The 16868-nt window shown below is 43.2% G+C and overlaps 1 protein-coding gene across 1 annotated transcript in view; it reads right to left on the reverse strand.

Annotated features, from left to right (window-relative positions):
* LOC124615584 (methyl farnesoate epoxidase-like) overlaps window positions 1-16868 on the reverse strand; it is a 196717-nt gene that overhangs the window by 53470 nt on the left and 126379 nt on the right. The window contains exon 4 of the mRNA XM_047143570.1: window positions 16372-16526. Coding sequence (XP_046999526.1) covers window positions 16372-16526 — 155 coding nt within the window. The remainder of the gene's footprint in view (window positions 1-16371; window positions 16527-16868) is intronic.

Below are 16868 nucleotides of genomic sequence, written 5' to 3' on the forward strand. Positions count from 1 at the left end.
ATGTTACAAGGCCATGTAGGGAAGCAGCCTACTCACGCAGTATAAAATTCACATCAGTCTTTCCATTGTGTGCCAGCCTAGTCCGCTGTAACTAGCTCTGACGTCATAAATGTTGCGCAATACTTTAAAAATCAAGTAAATAACCTGAAACGTTTCTAACATGTCAGGAGTAATACTAAATCAATATGTGTTGAATATCAGTTCAATAACTTTAACCATTTTCGAAATTTGGACGTTTTTCTGTAAAAATCATTGGCGCAACAGAAAAGAGCTAGAAACTTAAAAATTTATATTTAGATTCCTTTTTCATAATAATTTAGTGAAACAGTATTCTGGATCTCCAAATTAAAATTTTAGTTGAAATTAATGATTTTCTGGCTTTTGTCTTAGAAATTAAGGAAGCAATATAGATTAAGTAGGCGAAGAAATAAGGCTAGGATGTTTAAATTTAAGTAGAAGGGAGATCCGCTATAATCATAAAGATGTGAGAAGTTTCAACAGAACAACTATGAAACTATAGCTATAGCGTATCTCCAAAGAGCAAGTTCAGAGCTCGTCTACTGCGTGTAGTATAATTAAATTAATTCTCTCGCCCAAAATATTTGACTTAGCCACGTCAGACTTTTATTATGATTGCTTACCTATGTGCTGAATGCACATTTAAATTGAGAGCTTCATCGACCATCAGCAAAGGAAGCAATGATTTATTCGATAACTTAAAGTGGTGCATTACTAGCCCAGTGGCTAGTCGAGAGAGCGGAATTGATCAGGCGTTCCCTTAGCCGTCCGCACCGCGGCTTTATATATAAGAACGCTGCGCGAGAGAAAAAGGCCCCAGTTCTCTCCAGACGCTGATTAGCACACCACCTGTGCCGGGAGTCGCGTCGCGTCGGTATCATTGCTATAAACAGCCTCGGATGCCGTAATAAGTTACTCGGGATACGCGTAACCATGAAATCATTTTCGAGTGAAGTGTTAATTCTGGGATAACTTTAATGATCTATCTTCAGTTCGCGTATGTCGTATTTTCACGTGCCGTCGCGGGACAGACATTCTACCATTATTTAGCGTGGCGTTTGATGAACATTATCATCAAATTATGGCGAGCATTCACTTAAACATTTCATTTGAACAGTTATAGTTGCATCAGCGCATTAGACTCTGAACTGCTCTGTTAGTTGGATTGTGTGAATTCTTTTTGGTCTGTGACTTTCAGAATATAGTGAACATTTTTAGAGAATCGTTTTTGATTATGAATCCCAGACAATCTCCTAATTCCTCAGAGCTATAAGCTGTAGCTATAAGTGTATTTCTCAGATGAAGTGGGCACTAGGAATTATAATTACAGGCTTCACATTTTGCTAATCACTTTCTGGTTGCCAATATTGTAGTTAGAGAGCCAGTGTCGTGAACGGCAAACAACAGCATTAATTAAACAAATAATAGGAACATTTATATAACAATTAATTCCACCTGCCGCCCACATATGGTTAATCGGCCGGGAAATGCATCTTTTCTACATTACATTCTGCATTCATATAACAAATTATTCCACCCGCCGCCCCACAGCCAGATCAGTCAATCATCCAGACTGTTGGCCCTGCAACTACTGAAAAAAATATTCAGGAACCATACGTTTGTCTGGCCTCTCAACAGATACCCCTCCGTTGTGGTTGCACCTACGGTACGGCTATCTGTATCGTAGAGGCACGCAAGCCTCCCCACCAACGGCAAGGTCCATGGTTCATGGGGGGCGTTTCAGAGTATGCAGACACAATAGCGCCTTTCTTAGCAATCATATACAACCGCTCTGTTACTAAAGACTGGAAAGTAGCACAGGTCACACCAATATTCAAGAAAGGAAATAGGAGTAACCCATTGAATTACAGACCCATATCACTGACCTCAATTTGCAGTAGGATTTTGGAATATATACTGTACTCGAACATTATGAATCACTATGAAGAAAATGACTTATTGATATATAACCAACAAGGATTCAGAAAATATCGTTCTTGTGCAACACAGCTAGCTCTTTATTCCCACGAAGTACTGAGTGCTGTCGACAAGGGATCTCAAATCGATTCCATATTCCTAGATTTCCAGACGGCTTTTGATACCGTTCCTCACAAGCGACTATTAATCAAATTGCGTGCATATGGAGTATCGTCTCAGTTGTGTGACTGGATTTGTGATTTCCTCTCAGAGAGGTCACAGTTCGTAGTGATAAATGGTAAATCATCGAGTAGAACAGAAATGATATCTGGCGTTCCGCAAGGTAGTGTCATAGGCCCTCTGCTGTTCCTGATTTACATAAATGATCTAACTGATAATCTGAGCAGCCCCCTTAGATTGTTTGCAGATGACGCTGTAGTTTGCCGCCTGGTAAAATCAGCAGACGATCAATTCCAATTACAAAATGATCTAGAGAGATTCTCTGCCTCGTGATGACTGGGTGTTGTGTGATGTCCTTAGGTTAGTTAGGTTTAAGTAGTTCTAAGTTCTAGGGGACTGATGACCATAGATGTTAAGTCCCATAGTGCTCAGAGTCATTTGAACCATTTGATCTAGAGAGAATTTCTGTATGGTGCGAAAAGTGGCAACTGGCACTAAACAAAGAAATTTGCGAGGTCATCCACATGTGTACTAAAACAAATCCGATAAATTTTGGGTATACGATAAGTCGCACAAATCTAAGGGCTGTCAATTCGATTAAATACCTAAGAATTACAATTACGAGCAACTTAAATTGGAAAGACCACGTAGATAATATTGCTGGGGAGGCGAAACAGAGTGTGCGCTTTGTTGGCAGAATACTTAGAAGATGCGACGAATCCACTAAAGAGACAGCATACATTACACTTGTCCGTCCTCTGCTGGAATACTGCTGTACGGTATGGGATCCTTACCAGGTAGGATTGACGGAGGACATCGAAAAAGTGCAAAGAAGGGCAGCTCGTTTCGTGTTTCGCGCAATAGGGGTAAGAGTGTCACTGATATGATACGCGAGTTGGGGTGGCAGTCACTGAAACACAGGCGGTTTTCTTTGCGGGGAGATCTATTTACCAAATTTCAATCACCAACTTTCTCTTCCGAATGCGAAAATATTTTGTTGACACCCACCTACGTAGGGAGAAATGATCATCATAATAAAATAAGAGAAATCAGAGCTCGAACGGAAAGATTTAGGTTTTCCTTTTTCCCACGGGCCATTCGAGAGTGGAATGGTAGAGAAGTAGTATGAAAATGCTGCCAGGCACTTAAGTGTGAATTGCAGAATAATCGCGTAGATTATTGAGCATATCTGAGATGCCTTGCAACGTGCTGTTCAAAAGAGATCCCCACCTCCTCTTGCTCTTACGGCTTTATGGACAGCCCTGCAGGATTCATAGTGTCAGTTCCGTTCAGCACTACTTTAGACATTAGTAGAGTCCGTACCACGTCGTTCTGCGGCACTTATACGTACTCGGGGGGGCTCTACACGATATTAGGCAGGTGTACCAGTTTCTTTGGGTTTTCCGGGTATACAGATGTTACAGGGACTTCTGGATGAGTTTCACTATCAGCGTTGCTTTCTCCTGAAGGTACCAAAGGTCTTCGTAATTTCTGGAAACTTCCACCCTCGATTGAAATGAATCTCAAACACAGCAGTCCCGTTGCCATCTCCGTGTTCGGCTCAGCTCTCTGACTGCCTACAGACATGTTATTGCCTCGCCAGTGACCCTGACTGTGACGTATCACTTTCGCCTCTGTGTGTGGGAGAGTGTTAAGTAGCTCCACTTTTTGCCGGCCCGGCGTCACGCGCTTCGTGCTTTCCCAGCACTACGCCTGTATGTTGCATTAACATTACTACTTAATGAAGTTTCCTTTCATTTCATAGCGTCCATGACACTTCTTACATTAATAGCATTGGATGACCATGACGCCTCTTACATTTATAAAACTTGACAGTAATGAAACCTTTTATGTTAATGAAATGTGACATCCGTGACAAAGCACCCAGCTAAGGAACCAGTCCTGGTACCAATTACACCTTCATCTACCTCAAGAGGTTATGCATCTTGTGTCGCTCTGCTAGGCAGCACGCCATATGTGGAGCCGGGAATAAGAACTGATGGGCTCAAAAGTGACACAGTGCAGCACTTGTGTGGTTCATAGTTGTGCAATCGTACACCGAGGAGTCGCGGCGAACACGTCACGTGGGGTACGCCGGTCCCAATCGCATTGAATGTTAGAGTCAACAGTGCGATTTCCTTCTCTGTGTGACCACAGGTGGTACGTACCTGTCTCCATTTGTATTGGTCTAGCAGGCCTCGTAAGGGGCTTACGTGTACACACATCAACAAACGTCTTGCATCATCCCTTTATTTTTAAATTCATGGCATAAAAAATAAAAGTTGCCTCTGGGGCCTGGGTATATACTCATTTGCAATGTGTCCCGATCACTACACAAATATGGTTCAAATGGCTCTAAGCACTATGGAACTTAACTTCTGAGGTCATCATTCCCCTAGACTTAAACCTAACTAACCTAAGGACATCACACACACCCATGTCCGAGGCAGGATTCGAAGCTGCGACCGTAGCAGCAACGCGGTTCCAGACTGAAGCGCCTAGAACCGCTCTGCCGCAGCGGCAGGCGCTACACAAAGACAACGAACATTTGTGTAACGATACAATCGAATGTTTCCCTTTTTTTTTCACAGCACCGCTGAACAACGTCAATACGTGGTGGAACGTCCCCTTGCTCGAACGCAGGCTATTGTCCGCCGTGGCATACCATCAATGGGATCAGCACCTTGTTCAAATTGTCCCACTCTGGCGATCCTGACTAACAAGGGGAGGCCGCCAATTGTGAAATTCAGATTCGATTCATACTGCGCATAATAAAAGCTCATGGCCAGAGGTGTAATGTGGCAAAGCACCAAGATGCACTTCTCAGCCGTTGTCGGGAAAATCTACAGGTAAAAGAAACCGTTGCGGTGAAATACTCTCTACGATTAATAATTTTCTACAGAGTCGTGGCGCAGCGGTAAGCGCTTGGGTTCGTAATCCGAAGGTCGCCGGATCGAATCTCGCGCCATGCAACCTTTTTTTTTTATTTTTAGTATTTGTTTTTTGTAATTCAAATGTATACACACACACACACACACACACACACACACACACACACATATATATATATATATATATATATATATATATATATATATATATAAAATTCCCGGCAATCAGTTGCAACAATTATGCACATAGTAAGTTGTTGAAAGTCGTTTGTCGTGGAAAAACTGGCGACTTCGAACATCATTATGTTTTCCGCAAACAAAGTTGTATCTCACAAATGTTATTAATTGTCTTCAATAGAAACGATATTCCGAAACGAATACGTATAGTGTAAGTCAAACGTTCGAATTAGAATAGAGACCCCACGAACACAAATTTGCTGTGGCAGGTATGAAAATAAACTCCGTTACTCGCTCGTAACACTTGAAGGTCAGATGTTGAATGGGCCGAAACGAGCCGCCGCATAACAGCGTAGTTGCCTGCTAACTTCGAAAGAAGGTAGATGCGGTCCCTAGCGCAACTCATAACATCGTCGAAAATCAGTGCGTACGTGAGAGCTTTGGTACACCGTGTTAAACAAACGGAAAAATGGAGGCGGTACAATTGGAGAGCGATCCGGGCCTTCCGCATGAAAGTGATGTTATCGAAGAAGATTCTATACACAGTGAAGTGGCGAAACAACAATTGAAACATGCGTTGGTATATTTTGAAAGTCTCCTTCGTAACAGTAATCGCATCGCAGCAGAAACGTCATCATCAATCAGCGAAGAAGCCATGGTAATTGAGGAAGAAATGTTCCAGAATAAGCTGCAAATGCTCGCCGAAAAAACCCTCATTCATGATGAGGAACTGATAGACATTAATGAAATCGACGATAATAATGCCTACGAAGACGTTGAAACGAGTCCCATTGCCAACGAATCATCAGACGAATACGAGCCGGACGAGAAGAAAAAAAAGGGTACGACTATATTTCTCTGGATTACAAAATTAGAGCTGTCAATTTGGCCAAAGAACATCCAGGCTGGTGTCTCAAAACTCTACAAAAAAGGGGGTGCTCTCGTTTGACAAATATGGGCTATTTGTCCAGGTGGGAAGAGCAAATCAAACGTGGCGGTAGCAAATTTGATAAATATTGTACCATCGATTCATGAGTGCATGATCGCTTCGTTGAAGCGATCATGGGTGCATGATCGTTTCGTGGAAGCTCGACATAACTTCCAGCAAGTTACTACCAGAAACCTGCAGCAGTGGGCCTTGGGCGCTGCAAGTCAGTTCCCAGATTTCAACTTCAAAGCTTCAAAAACATGGGTCACAGAATTTAAAAAGAAGCATGGGATTCGGCAACGGAAAATCACAAAATTTGTTTCCCGGAAAGAGACGGCTACCGAAGACGAAATTTTGGCCGCAGCGGACACATTTCGGATACAGACGCGAACGTTGATAACTAACTTCGGCAAAGATTTCATAACTAATACAGATCAAACAGGTATGCAAAGAGCTGTTCACAAATGTCTTATGTCATGATGATAGAATATGATAATCTGATATATGATAGACAACACAGATTTCGTATATTTCTTATATAAACGATATTTTTATATTTTGTTTGTCAAGGTGCCAGTACCAGTCCACGTTCAACAGAACTCTCACCAAAAAAGGGTCAAAGGCTGTCCTGGTAACCCGCCACGACATGAACAAGGTGACGCATTCGTATACGGCACAATATTCAATCACGATGTCTGGACGAGCCTTGCCTCTTGTTTTCGTAGGCCTCCAAGAGTCCACAGGTACGTTTGGACCCAGAGTACAGAAGACAGTCGACGAGTACGCCAAGAATTATACCAATGTTGTTATTACATCCTCCAAATCCGGTAAACTAACAACGGGTTTGTTCATGGACTTCTTGCGTAATGCTTTGCAACCATACATACAAAAAAAGAATTTCTCCTTCTGATCGACTCTTGGGGTGGGCGAACGAACCCGGCGTTATACGATGAGATGTTCCAGGATGATAAGAAGTTACCAACGTGCACTATAAAAATCATTCCTCCAAAGTGCACTCCTCTCGTCCAACTGTGTGACGTGTATTTTTACCAGCAGGTAAAAAATTTGATCAAGCGCCTTCAAAATTGTGCTTTTTTAATCGAGCGAAACCGTGACATCAACTCCAGAGACGATTGTATAAAAATCCAATCCATCGTCCACCACCAATTGTCTTCTCCGATTTTGCCGATATGATACGATACGCGTGACCCACGCCTGACGAACGATAGTACAATTTTTGTAAAAACGCATCGTTTATCAGATGTGCTCGATGACGTGCTGTTTTCTGCTTTCCATGTTTCTATGATAACTATCACTCTGGTTCGTGCGATACTCCAGCTACTTCTGGTCACGAATTGTTAATTATGTGCGAGTGTATACCGAACTTTTCAATAAATTGTATCCACTTGAATATTAGAATATTATTTGTGATATTGTGTTTTATTTCAAGTCTTATTTTCCCACGACAAACGACTTTCAACAACTTATTATATGCATAATTGTTGCAACTGATTGCCGTGAATTATATATATATATATATATATATATATATATATATATGTGTGTGTGTGTGTGTGTGTGTGTGTGTGTGTGTGTGTGTGTGTGTGAATAATAAAAAAAAGATAAAAGATGCATGGCGTGAGATTCGATCCGGCGATCTTCGGATTACGAACCCGAGCGCTTACCGCTGCGCCACGAAAAATAAATAATCGTGGAGAGGATTTCACCGCAACGGTTTCTTTTAACTGTCGATTTTCTCGAGAACGACTGAGAAGTGCATCTTGGTGCTTTGCCACATTACACCTCTGGCCATGAGCTTTTATTATGCGCAGTATGAATCGAATCTGAATTTCACAATTGGCGGCCTCGCGCAGAACAACTCGTTTCAATCGCCCCCACACGTGTTCGAATGGGTTCATATCCGCGAACGTGCACGCCATTCCATTCTGGTGATCCTTGTATGTTGAAGGAACGTGTTGACAAGGACAGTATGGTGAGTTCGCGAGTGATCAACCATCACGATGAAATAGACACCAAAGTAACAAGTTTGCGTGCGTGTCTATCCTCCGCAGCAAGTACAAAAATATTTTGCTTTGTAAATAAGAACCGCCTTTTTTTGCTGCACTGTAATTTATTTCTGGCAGACGCGTTTCGCCTTTTCTTGTTCTAAGGCATCTTCAGTGCGATCTAGAACGATAAAGTTTTGTTTTGATATCTGGTATGTTTAGATTATCAAACAGATCACATCGCGTTTATTTATGTAAATAACTAATTACTTTGGCCGAGCGGTTCTAGGCGCTTCAGTCCGGAACGGCGCTGCTGCTCCGGTCGCAGGTTCGAACCCTGCCTCGGGCAAGGATGTGTGTGATGCCCTTAGGTTAGTTAGGTTTAAGTAGTTTAGGTATAAGTAGTTCTAAGTCTAGAGGACTGATGACCTAAGATGTTAAGTCGCATAGTGCTTCGAGCCATTTGAACCATTTGAACTAATTACTTACAGTTTCTTGTCACCTGTGTTTCCTCTCGTCTTGTCTGGAGATAGCACTACCACTTCATTTCCGAAACATAAGCACATTTTTGTATTTCGAACTTTTTCCTTCACACTGTTCACCATGTTTATCCTTATTTTGTTGACGCACTGTTTCTCTTTTGCCGCCAGTTATAGATATTTGTTCGAAAACTGATCTTCTAAAGAGGTAGATATTGTGAGTTCACTATGTGTTTTTTCCTTTTTGGGTTGTTTACCTACATGTTGCCACCCTAACGAAGTATATGTTTAGAACTAACGTCTGAGTTTTGGTTTAAATGTTCTGTGGAGGGGCTCACTCGCTTGTCCATGAACCTGTGCACACAACTTTTAAACCAAAATTCAAATCAGCTTTTCACCAAAACTTTCAGCCACCCTCTGACAGCTATTGCGTTCATATTCAACACTCTACAACTCCAACTACCAACATCCCGCCTCCCCCACCTCGCGCACGCGCGCACATACACACCTCACACAAACACACACACACATACGCGCGCGCGCTTATAAAACATATACACATGTGCACACTCTTCAGCCCTCTCTCTCTCTCTCTCTCTCTCTCTCTCGTACACACACACACACACACACACACACACACACACACACACACACAGAGAGAGAGAGAGAGAGAGAGAGAGAGAGAGAGAAAGAGAGAGAGGAGAGAGAGAGAGGGAGGGGGGCATAAACATCAAGAATAGACGTTAGTTTTAAACCTATAGCCGACCGGTGTGACCGAGCGGTTCTAGGCGCAACAGTCTGGAACCGCGCGACCGCTACGGTCGCAGGTTCGAATCCTGTCTCGGGCATGGATGTGTGTGATGTCCTTAGGTTAGTTATATTTAAGTAGTTCTAAGTTCGAGGGGACTGATGACCTCAGAAGTTAAGTCCCATAGTGCTCAGAGCCATTTTTTTAAACCTATATAAAAGCAAATCTGTATCGTTCTAGATCCCAGTTAAGATGCCTTAGAACAAAAAAAAGACGAATCGCATCTGGCAGATGTCACAAAAATTCTGGCGATACGGTCCCACTATTGCTTGCAAAGTCCCTCCCGCACCGTTGAGCAGTAAGATTGCTCAACAACCACGAGAGGGGTGCATCTGAGGGACACCGTGTTGCAAGCGTTATATATTACCGGGTTTTCGCCTGACACATTGTCTACGATTACCAGGGTACAAACAGATACGAGTTTCGCCCGTAAAAAACACCCGACGTCAATTTTGGGGCGTCAGTGCTGCATGATTTCTTGACCAGAAGGCGGTGCGTTATAGGACGAGATGCTCCTTCCCAAGGTCCTCGGAAATGTAGATTAGCATTATCCAATCGCCTCCTAACAGTCTGATGCGTTACGTAACGTCCTTTAGCCTCTTCGAACGTCGAATTGGTTCTGGAGCACCCATTCCACGGTTCCTTTGATTCAAAAGTCGTAGTGCATCATGTGAACGTCGACGCCCTATGCATTACACGTCCTCAACACTATCCGTCAACCGGAACCGCTTCCACGTCCGCATCACATTACTTTAACTCCTGTGCACATCGAGCAACTTCTCTGATTGACAGGCCGTCTGCGCGTAACGTGCTGATGTGGACCCCATCATTTGTCGCGAGTGTTCTTCGTGGCAGGATGGATGTTCACTCTACTTTTCTACAGACGTCTCTAACGCGTCCCTACGGCTGCTATTCTTTCAACTGAAAGGCTGCTGCCTATTCAAGCTATTCAAGCGCGGGGCTCCATACATACAGTAAACAGCGCTCGTGGTAATTGAGTGTACCTTTACAAACAATGTCAGGGGTGGTCTACCGACCGGTACGTGCATAATCAATATAGCAATCCTGCGCGACGTATCAGTTTGATGTAAAATGTGCGTTGATGTGTCATGCCACATGAAAGCAAAAGGCGGAATTTTAAATACCGGGTGGTTATAATTAAAGTGCAGTTACTCACAGAGGTCCAACGTGGAATGTAATTATCGTACGGATGCGAAACTTCGCAGATATGTTAATGGTTAATGCAGAATCGATCGACGCTGGCAAAAAAATTAGTTCCAATTTTGGTCACCAGGTGAAAAACTGACGCTGTGAATGCAAGAAAGACGTTTAGAAATGTTGCCATATGTAATAGTTTTGGGGCGGATCGTGGGAGAAAAATTCGAATAAGTGAGAAAGGAATACTGTTGATTTTATTATTAGTCACCGCTTCCAAATTTGTTCAATACAAGCACCGACGATTTCAACGAGATGCTGCATCTGTAAAACGACATGATCAACGGTGGCCTGCAGCAGTTCCAGTGGAATCTGAGCAACGTGTTTCCGTATATTGGCCTTCAGATCCGAACGTGTCCCTGGTAAACGCGTTGTTTTAGATACCTCCAGTGCCAAAGGTCGCATGGGTTCAGATCACGTGATACTGCAGGTCATGCATCTGGAAAACGTCTGGAGAGAACACATTCGTGGAACGGTGCATTAAGCAGATCTTTCACTGGGCGAGCGACATGAGGAATACCCCATCTTGCATGAAAACAGTCGTTTCCACACAGTTGCGGTTTTCCAATCCAGGAATCACAAGCTGTACAAGAGGGTCTCAATAATGGGCAGACTCATTGCTAGCCCTCTGGATGTACGCCCTTCAAAGAAGAACGGACCGAGAATGAAGGTGCTTGTGAATCCACACCACACAGTACATATGGCGAGTGCATTGGCTCTTCCTGCACAACACGTGGTTTAACAGTACCCCAAATTCGGCAGTTCTATGTAGTCACTGGCACCCTGAAGTGTAAAATGTTCCTCGTCACCCAGTAGGATATTGCCCGGCCACATGCCATCAATTTCGATCCGTGCCAGAATCCGAAGAGCAAATTCAGAACATTGCTGCGGATCATGAGGTTTCGGTTGCTGCATCGTCTGGGTCTTGTACATGTATCTGTCAATAACTTTCACCGGGATAGGACGCCTTCCACGTGCCTCAGCAAGCTCACTCGTGTTTTTTTTTAGTTTTACTATCATGCTCTTTACCATTTAATGATATCGGGTCTCTCCTAAGAACTCAGTCGGCTATCAGTGCAGGACTGTAGCTGCTGCCGTTCGCATAAAACAGTTTCACTAAAACCGCACAGCCTCTCTTCTCGGTAGCCATGTTGTTAACTCACGCTATAGCTGGTCAGATGACAGCGTGGAGGACAAACAAATAGTGTACAGTGCCAGATTTGCACCTGGAACTAATTTTTGCATCATAAATCGGTTTCGGATTAACGCATTAGCATATTTACCAATGTTCGATGTCATACGATAATTACAGTCCAGACTGGACCTCCGTGTGTACCTGCACTTGAATTATAGTGACACGGTATTTCCACGCCGCGCGGAATTAGCCGAGCGGTCTCGGGCGCTGCAGTCATGGACTGTGCGGCTGGTCCCGGCGGAGGTTCGAGTCCTCCCTCGGGCATGGGTGTGTGTGTTTGTCCTTTGGTTGATTTAGGTTAAGTAGTGTGTAAGCTTGGGGACTGATGACCTTAGCAGTTAAGTCCCATAGGATTTCACACACATTTGAACATTTTTTGGTATTTCCACCAAATTGACGTCTCCAAGTGATGTCGTCGTCCTAGCACAGAATTAGCAAGCAGATCCTGAGCCCGTTGCTTTTGCTGTGCGCCGTTAATGTACTACAACGGAAAGGTCAAAGGCTCTTTCTCACTGAAATAATGAGTTTCGTAGTTTACAAGGATGCCAGCTACTTTCTGTTATGCAACTTTCTTCAGGTACAATAGGAAACTCAACAATATGTTGCATAATATGCTTACGCGTAAAGGATTCACTCGCAATGTTAGCAGTTATTCTTGTTGGTCGAAATAAAATTCTTTCAAACTGAATAACATCCATGTAAATGAATCGCCTCGATGGGCAATGAATCCACAACCTTCAGCGCGGATGCACGAAGTCTTTTGGCCTCTAACGGGAATCTAAACGGGAACTGCGGGCAGTAGGTGGGGTCGGCAGGGGAGAGGAGCGTCCCGAGATAATCCGTGCATTTGCGATAAACACTGTGTCCGGATGGCTCATTAATGAAACTACGTGCCTAGTATGCAACAGATCCCTGGTTCGAGTCTCGGTCCGGCCCACATTTTCACTCGTCCCGCCGATCCGACATAAAGCTCCGATGCAGCTGATATCATCAGTTTCTTTCCTTTCCTTTCTCCCCTCCACCACCTTCGATTTACATAAACTGAATTTGACTGAAGTATGAAGGGTAACTATTACTGGATGAGACCAAGGCTTTGATACTATAACAGGCTAAATGAATGTAGGTTGCAATAGTTATGCAGAGATGAAAAGACCTGCAGAGGGTAAACTAGCATGGAGAGCTGCATCAAAGCAGTCTTCCTGCTGAAGGCCACAACAACAACATTGGAGAAGCGCGGTTTCTGTACTGGTAGGTATGGCAAATTTGTTTTTAGCTGATTTCTTTAAAATTTCGTTAGCGAAAAGCGCTGCAGAATTCTACAGATTGTATAATAGTTTTGACGTTTTCTTGGTAGAATCGACATTTTCCGATTCAGTATTGCTTGGATTTTCTTGCTATTGTCGCTGAAGGTTTTTAGTGGTCAAAAAATGGTTCAAATGGTTCTAAGCACTATGGGACTTAACATCTGAGGCCATCAGTCCCCTAGACTTAGAACTACTTAAACCTAACTAACCTAAGGACATCACACGCATGTATGCCCAAGGCAGGATTCGAACCTGCGACCGTAGCAGCAGCGCGGTTCCGGACTGAAGCGCCTAGAACCGCTCGGCCACAGCGGCCGGCTTTTGATGGTCAGTTAAAGATATTTTTTACCTAGATTTTTGCTCGATGTTGCAACAGGAATTGCGAAATCTATTGTTGTCGAAGTTAATAAATAGCAGTAGCGTGAAACCTGGGATTTTGAACACATTTCTGGCTCTCCATCCATAGGGCCTTTTTTGCTCTGTATTTGTTTCATGCAGTTCTTTCCATTTACGAAAATCACCGGGTGTATTACAAAATGGTTAATACAGTCAACCAGTCACTGTTGCAGGTTGCCTATGTAACGACTTGATCTTCAGTACTGTAAATTCCCCTAACTATGGTCCCTAAGCACAACTATGGTCCAAACTGGTTATGAAGACTCCAAACAGTACTGTTTAGTAACAGCCAAGCGCCACCATCGCTCTAGAAATGCTGATGTGGTCTGCCCTCTACTGGCAGGGTATGAAATTGCAATGTCGCGCAAGGCAAAACATCACAGTCGCCATAATGTAAACGTGAAGAAGCTTCTTTTCAACGTGGTCATCCGACTTTCCTTCGCACTGAGAGCAAGACAAGAGTTATCTCATTGACTTTCCTTTATTTATATTTTAATATATTTGGAATGTATTTAGTTTGGTGCTTATCTGCTGACGTTATATGTGAGAAATGTGCAATAAAAGTAAAAGCATGAGCTTGAGCTTGAGCAAATCTATGGTCCACTTTCCAGGATGGACCATAGTTGTGTTCCATGAAATTGACAGTTAAAAATAGATTTTTTGGCATGTAATTAATAGCACGAAGACAAATTAAGAGTGACAAGGTATTTTTGAGTTTTTTTAGGTAACGTAGAAACAGCAATGAGTGATCGTAAGGGATCTAGTAGGAAGTTGGGGGGTCGCCCATACAAACCTTATCCTGAGGCTATGATGCAGCAGTGTTTGGAAGATATCAATGCAAAAAGACTATCCTCTCGCAAAGCTGCAGTTGTCTATGGAATTCCATGTAGTTCTATAATTCTTGAAATGAAGGCAGTATGGGAAAACGATGAGGCACAACCTGGACGAAGCTGTGTATTTACAGTATCAGGAATCATTTGCACAGCATGCTACCAAACTGAGCGAGTTCGGATTCCCTATTTCCACAACTGGCCTTCGCTGCATTGTAAAAATTTATCTGGATTCACGTGGCCGTAAAGAAATCAGATGCAACAGCAATTTTCTTTGAAAACGTTGGTCTGAAGCACTGTTCAGAGACATCACCACCGATTGTCACAAAGATTTGCAAATAATATTAAGAGGAATAGAGCAGCTATGAACAGCATTCGGGTTTCCTGTCCCTGTCGCCGGTGTATTTATAGACAGAGATCTTTTCCGCTTCTTATTAGTACTGCCCGGTAGGAAGTGTATTTTTGGGCAGGGATTATTGTTTTAGATTACATTTTTTCTGCCTTGTGGCCTCCTGCGTTCGGATTTCCTGTCCCTGTCGCCGGTGTAATTATAGACAGTGATCTTTTGACTTCTTATTAGTACTGCCTGGGAGGAAGTGTATTCTTGGGCAGGGATTATGGTTCCTGATTTGATTCCTCCTCCTACCCTGGCCTCGCGTGAGGTGGATGTGATTGCTGAATCTGAGGTGTTGTGGGTCTGCTAGTCCACTTCTAGCCTGAGCATCCTTCGGGAGACAATTGTGGCCGCCCTTACAAGCGGTTGGTTAATTATTTCTGTGCCAGGACATTTTGGTGACAGGACATGGTATTAAAGTTGTTAGTTATTGTAAAACGTTAAATGGTTGTATTTTAGTCTGATTGTTTTTGGCCACTGTTTAAAAAGGTTAAGTTTGCCTTTCATTGGTGGGTTTTTTAAAAATTACGTGGCTTTAAAATTGTTAGTTATTGTAAAAGGTGAATGACTGTATCTTTACTTTGATTGTTTAAATCTACTTGGCATCCTTTGAAAATGCTAGTTCTGCCTCCCTGTTAGCGAGCCCTTGTAATTTAATATCTCGTTGTGCCAAAATTTAAAAGAAGTGGCTCCCTACATGTTCAGTGGCGAAATTGTATGCAAATTGATGTTTTGTTTCATTACTTGGAAAGTTATAATTTTGTTATTAAATGCTTTATCAAAGTCTGTTTTAAGTAAAATGGCTTGGCTATTAACGGTAAAGTTTTCAATTTCATTACTTGGAAAATTTTGATTTGTTATTAAATGTTTTATCAAAGCCGGTTTTAAGTAAAATGGCTTGGCCGTTAACTGTAAAGTAAATTGTTTTGAAAAGGCACTCATGCCTGCTAGCTTTTTTGGATCTGTTCCTGGTCAAGTGGTAAAGAAATGACTTTTAATGGTTGAAGTAATCAATAAAGAAATTGTAAATTGCAATTCGACAGTAACCAACTAATTTTGTCCCCATTTCCCAACTGGGGGTTTTCCTTGATTAATCGTAACACCCGTCTCAGCACCATTTCGTCGAACTAATATCAGTGAACTTTGTATTAGTACAACTCACCGGGAAAGTCAACGAGATTATACATTTATATACACTAATTGTTGTTACTTGTTTATCTCAAAACTGAACTCCATTCGAACAGGCGTCGGAAGGCCCAATTGTATCGACCGACCGCTGTGTCATCCCGAGCCGATAGACTTCACTGGACGTCGTCAGCACACCACTCTCCCAGCTGTTGTCAGTTTCCGTGACCGGAGCCGCTACTTCTCTGTCGAGTACCTGCTCAACCGGTCTCACAAGGGCTGGGTGCACCACGCTTGCCAACGTAGGTTGGCAGACCCGGACGGCCACCCATCCAAGTGCTAGCCAAGCCCGACAGCACTTAACTTCGGTGTTCTGACGGGAATTGCTGTTATCACTGTGGCAAGGTCGTTCGCTTTTGCTTCTGATTAGTTTTAATTTGTTGAATTCTTTCTCGCTAAGAAGCTGAATGCCGCCCCAGCTGCCGCTTGCTCCAGCCGCTGAGCTCACCTGCACAGTCCTGTTGGCGAGACTGCCCACCAGGTCCTCGACCTCCTCCAGGATGCGGCCCTCCATGCTGATCTTGCCGAAGCCGAAATCCCGCAGGTGGCGCAGCGTGAAGCGCCGTTGCTGCGCCCAGAACGGCCCGTCCGTGAAGAACACACCTGCCACACACCCAGCGCTGGTTTAACGCTTTCTTTTCTTTTCTTTTTTTTCTTTATTGTATTTCAATTCCACATCGGGACGGGCTGGCAGGAGCATATGCGCTGCTCTTCAGCCGAAAGACAGAGAACAAACAATAGAAGATAGTTAAAAATATACAAAGGAGAGAATATAGTGAACATAAGATATAAAAAAGGGGGAACATCATGGAAGCCAATGGACAAAAAAAGGGGCGACTGTAAAATGGAGATAAGAACCGTAAAAAAGTAGCGCACACAAAAAATCACACACTGCGACAATTAAAAGAACACAAGGCACAGTATGATCGGAGCATAAAAGTGCCG

The sequence above is a fragment of the Schistocerca americana genome, chromosome 5 (genome assembly GCF_021461395.2).
Source record: "Schistocerca americana isolate TAMUIC-IGC-003095 chromosome 5, iqSchAmer2.1, whole genome shotgun sequence".
NCBI classification, from domain to species: domain Eukaryota; kingdom Metazoa; phylum Arthropoda; class Insecta; order Orthoptera; family Acrididae; genus Schistocerca; species Schistocerca americana.